Consider the following 6,000-nt stretch of genomic DNA (forward strand, 5'->3'; position numbering starts at 1 on the left):
TTGTCAATAATGAAGTTATTAAGTTTTAAATTCTTCTACCAAAGTCTTTTTGAAATCAAATTAATAACAAAGCACTATAACCGGGTTAATCGTATGTCTTTCACCGATTTCAAAAATTTTAATTTAAAGAATTCAATATTATTAACTTTTTTTTCCATTTTAGTACAGTTTATAAAAATTCCATTTTATTTAATTTTTTGAATTATGGGCTTTAAAGTACGGGTAAGCTTATATAAAACACCCGTATTAAAAATAGTGTTCTAAAATAAATTTAAAAAAGAAAGGGAGATACTGTCTCTATGAATTCAATTATTTATATAGCAACAACATGGATAACACCCAATAATAGTTACTGATGGGTGATAATCAATTTTTGTAGCGTGTGAAAACCAGGACTCGAACCCAGAACCTTTGGATTAAAGGTAGAGATTTAGAGATCGAAGGGATAAAACCATGAAAAAATATAAAAACAAATGTAGTAAAAAGACTACAAAAATAATGTATTCTCTATAATGATAAAATATTTAAATATATGTAACACATCTATATAAAAGATAAACACATATGAACGGAAACTGAAGTTTTGATAAAAAAATATGAAAATGATACAGATGAACGAATGTTAGTTTAAAGTTCCCTGAAACGTGAGATATGCAAAACAATTTACCAACTGAGTTTTTTACTCGTACAAAGACTCTTTGAACATTTGAATGACATTAGAATACCACGAAGTTTGTTAGAACTTCGCCGGTAAGAATCCGCAGAACTGGACGGCACAACGAAGTCAACCAACTATTTTTACAGCTCTAAACATGACCAAGCCTAAAAGCGAAACGAAACTGGGGAAAATATTTTCTCCAGTTTCGTTTCAGAAACTGGGGACATTATATTTCGGTTCAATTAGACTTGTAATAAAAAATACTTCTGTAGTTCCTATCACTTCATTAGAAAAAAATAAAAGTATTAGTTTACAAGAGAATACAGCTGCTAATTAAACACAAAAACACGAACAGTAGGATAGTGTTGCAAATGTATCTACAAAAATTTGTTGCGTAAAACAGAAATAAATTCGAATGGTAAAATTTTTATTCAATAATTAAAACTATTTGAACTAATTGATGGAGAAATAAAAGAAAATTCATTTAATAATAATATAAAAATTCTGTCCACGGATACGATAAAAATCGAGGGTTATACATACAAAGTAATAAGTATAATATTACATCACGGATTTTCGATTCGTGAAGGTCATTATACCAGTTTTATTAAAAATGGAAAAATATGGTATGAAGTGAATGATATGATTATAAAAAAAAAAAAAATTGGCCGAGAAATTGAAAAAATGTATATTTGTTTGTTCTAGAAAGGCAATAAATTTTAATAATAAGTCCATAAGATAAAAATCAGTAATTCCTAAAAAAAATAAAAGAATAATCTAACAAAACGCAGTGATATTAAAAAAATTACAATGAAATTGTAAACCGTACGGTAACAGTCTCGCCGATATCATTTCTTCCGCTCAAAAAACAATCATTTTTATAATCTAAATGAAAATTTTTTTTACAAAACGATAATGATATCAAAAAAGGTTAGACGCTATGTTTCTATTATCAAAATCTGTTATTAATTTAGAATTTTGTTTTAAAAAAATTCATGTTAAATATACGTAATAGACAATAGATATACAATAATAGATAATTAACAATGTTTAAGCGTTCCATATAATAAGCAAAAAATAGAAAAATGTGTTACAAAACTCTTACCGGCCCGATTTCATGAATTAAACAACGAATAATCATAAGAATTGTATTATTTCTGTAGATATGTATTACATATAAATGAAATCGGGCCTGTAAGAGTTTTGTAACTAATTTTTCTATTTTTTGATTATTATATTGAACGCTTAAACGTTGTTTATTACCTGTTATTGTGTATATATTGTCTCTTACCGTAAGATTTACAATTTTATTGTAATTTTTTTGGATACATTATTACTATATATAAATATTTTATTAAGCAATGATAAAAATAATAGCGTTATTTTCCAATCTCTATTTGAATGAATATCAGCTCCAAATTAAAAAAAAAAGATCCGACAATTTACAAATCCTCAATTTGGCTCTGATTTCAAAAATTTAAATGCAGATAAGAATTTTAGAAAAAATAGTTTTTAGTGACGAATTTAAAAAAAAAATGAATAGGTTTTATTTTTTTTTAAATCGATAATGAATAAAGCTCTCTAGCATATGATGAGAATGGTGTTTTGGTCGTTCTTGATAATATGGAATGAAAATTTTTTATGGAAATAGTCAAGCCTGATGTGGATTCAAACCCCGGACCTTTCGAATGAAAAGCTGAAATGCTACCATTCCGCCACAGACGTCACCGTATTATTATTATCTTTTCTTAAATTTTTAAACTAATTTTCTTGAATTTTTATATGAAAATACTTTCAATATCACAATGAAATCATTACGATATATCAATCTTAATATGAAAGTCGAGTATTTAAAAATATCTTCAAACCGTCTATGTAGGTCAAACAATTCATTAAAAAGATTTACTAGGTGTATCGGTAAAGATAGGATTTAATGAGATTACCAGACGCACTTCCTTGGCAAAATAAAAAAAAAATCATTGAAGTGGATGAATCTGTAAAAACGGGCCTTGAATTTGTAAAAATACATAGAACTTGTAAATCAAGCACCTCCTTTTATTAAAAAGGAGGTTAAAAAGAACTGTTTCGCTAATGAATATACATATATATGTAAAAAATTACACTCACACACGCACACAGAGAGATATATATATATATATATCTATCTGTGTGTGTGTGTGTGTGTGAGAAAGATAGATAGATAGCTAGAGAGAGAGAGAGCGAGAGAGAGAGAGAGAGAGAGAGAGAGAGAGCGAGAGAGAGATAGATAGATAGAGAGACAGATAGATAGGGATAGAGAGAGAGAAAGAGAGGAGAAAGAGAGAGAGGGGAGTGAGTGAGAGATAGATAGAGAGAGAGAGAGAGAGAGTGAGAGAGAGAGAGAGAGAGAGTGAGAGAGTGAGAGAGAGAGAGACAGAGAGTGAGAGATAGATAGATAGATAGAGAGAGAGAGAGAGAGAGAGAGAGAGAGAGTGAGAGAGAGAGAGAGAGAGTGAGAGATAGATAGATAGAGAGAGAGAGAGAGAGAGAGAGAGTGAGCGAGAGAGAGAGAGTGAGCGAGAGAGACTGATCATGCACGCATGCGAGCGCGCGTACATACACACACAAACGAACTCTTTTTAATTGATTATTTTTAAAACTGATTTATGTGTAAAGTATTCCTGCAACCTCTATATTCAAGCCTGTAATTTTTGAAGTAAAATAAATAAGTACGTACAGATCTTGTGTAAACAGATTATAAATAGTTTTATCTTTACATCATATTATTATCTAATTTATATGCATTTTAAATGTCATAACTCTAACGTTTTAGTTGATATTTACGTGAGATACAAAGAAATAATCATGTAAAAATGTTAATTTATCTTTTGAGTGAAATCTTACGATACGGTAACCATGACGACCCTACAGAAGTAATCGCTCAAAAATTTAATAAAAAAAAATGATGTGGACATTTTTATAAGTATATAAAATTTTATTTTATTTTTCATATTTTTTTTACTTCCTTAACGAAGTACAGGAAGTTCTGTGATAGTGAAAAATTTCGATTTTCAGATTTGAACGAAAATACCCATTTTGACCATCTCTGAATCCATTGTGACTAGTTTCGGCGTGACGTCTGTACGTACGTATGTATCTCGCGTAACTCAAAAACGATTAGCCGTAGGATGTTGAAATTTTGGATTTAGGACTGTTGTAACACCTACTCGTAGTTGTGCACCTCCCCTTTTGATTGCAATCGATTGGACCAAAAATGTTAATTTTCGTCTTTTTTTTAACTGCAGTAATACGCACTCATTGAGAGCTTTTCATCGATATATTATACTTATTTTAAAAATTTACAATAAATAATAATTCAATAATAAAAATTTAAAAAAAATCAGAAGTTATTAATGAAATAAAATTACTTCTCTCGCAGTGTCCGGAAACCCATAACATATTTTTATTCTGTTTCTGTTTAGCCTCTTGAACTACCGTAAGGAATTACTTCAGAAGTTGAATGAGGATGATATGTATGAATGTAAATGAAATATAATCTTGTACAGTCTCAAGACGGCCATTATTAAGATGTGTGGAAATCCAACCACCAAACACCGTTATCCGCGATCTAGTACTTGTATTCAAATCCATATAAAAATAACTATCTTTAATAGGATTTGAATCTTACAACTCTAGACTTCGATATTAGTTGATCTGGAATAACGAGTTTATCACTAGACCAACCCGATAGGTAACCCGTAGAAATATTTCTTTCTTTTTCTGTTTAGTCTCCGGAACCACAGTAAGATGTTACTTCAGAGGATGAAATCATAACAATCTAATCATAAATAAATATACAAGAATAATTTTTTTTTCGTAAGCATACGAATGACAATACCTTGTAAAACAGCTGATATTTCAGCCCTTTTTCAATTTAAAACAAAAAAGAAAAGAAAAAATAATTATTAAAAGTTAAGTAAACTGTATTTAATTTTTCAATAAATTCATAAAATAAAGAAATAAAGATTTTACAGGAGATAGCAGAAATATTTTTTTAAAACAAAACAACAAAATCAGAGATAAACGTTTTACACACACACACACACACACACACACACACACACACACACACACACACACACACACACACACACACACACACACACACACACACACACACACACACACACACACACACACACACACATATATATATATATATATATATGATTTCTTATTCTAAAATTAGAAAATAAGAAATAAGAATAATTATTTTAAATTACTGTATTGTTTAATCAAAACAGTTTTGCTTCATTTCAACTTTTTTTGAGATGCAATGTTATTACATTGAAAGTACGACATATATACAGAATGCTGTTAATTCTAATCGATGTTTAAAATACTGTAATATAGACATAAATATAAATCTCCTACCTTTAAAATATCCTTGTTATCAATATCGTCACAGAAGACGTTTAAAAATAAAAGTGAAAAAGTAACAAAAACGAATGTAAAATTACTAAATTGACGATGCATTTTAAATTTTAAAAAAATTATTAAAATTTCACTAATAACTTTAAATCTATCACACAGAAGGTCGGTGAGTCTCTGAATAGAGTTGTTTTACAGACGAGTTAGAACAGAAAGTGAAATTAATATTTCTTTCTCTTGAAACCAACGCAGAAAGGAGACCACTGCATGAAAAGAGATTGTAGTAGGGTTATTTTATATATGTAACCACTACCATAAAACTTTACAAGCTACAGTAGAGTGGGATTGCGGAGGAGGCGTTTAAGTTTACAAATCTAGTTACTAAATCTAGTTTTATACAAGTTTTATCTATTTATTACAGTACTCAATGCTAAATAAATTGTAATAAAAATTGTTGTTTTTATTTTTTAAATAAATTTATTATTTTTAATTTTATTAATAAATAAAATAATCTATTTCCCGAATTAATTTAAAATTATGAAACAATGTTACTTAATTAAATAATAATAAAATTATTACAATATTTATGTAATTTTATTAATCTATATCTTACAGGCTTATACGTTATGGATTTAAAACAAGAAGCTGATAAGATGTTGCTTAAAGATTTTAGCATATGTATAGAACCTAAAACTTAACGATATTTCCATTTATAAAGTTGAAAACTATTATTAAATTTCAAGCCTTTTTTTAATAAAAAAAACATTATTTTCTTACAAACATAGTTAAACTGCATAAATATGCAATAGATTATATAACGGAAAGTAGGCTGATCGGGTGAAATTTTGCAAAATATGGATTTCGGGGGTCTTGTATCTCAAAATTTTATTCAAATGAAAGTTTAGTAAATTTTCACTTAATTTAGTGTCCCT

The 6,000-nt window shown here is 28.4% G+C and overlaps 1 protein-coding gene across 1 annotated transcript in view; it reads right to left on the minus strand.

Annotated features, from left to right (window-relative positions):
- Positions 1 to 5,338, minus strand: part of Obp73a (Odorant-binding protein 73a) — a 134,795-nt gene extending 129,457 nt beyond the window's left edge. Inside the window, exon 1 of the mRNA XM_075376592.1 lies at positions 5,072 to 5,338. Within this exon, the coding sequence (XP_075232707.1) occupies positions 5,072 to 5,173 (102 nt within the window). The 5' untranslated portion in view covers positions 5,174 to 5,338. The remainder of the gene's footprint in view (positions 1 to 5,071) is intronic.
- Between the last annotated feature and the right edge of the window lie 662 nt (positions 5,339 to 6,000).

The sequence above is a fragment of the Lycorma delicatula genome, chromosome 10, assembly GCF_047948215.1.
Source record: "Lycorma delicatula isolate Av1 chromosome 10, ASM4794821v1, whole genome shotgun sequence".
NCBI lineage: Eukaryota > Metazoa > Arthropoda > Insecta > Hemiptera > Fulgoridae > Lycorma > Lycorma delicatula.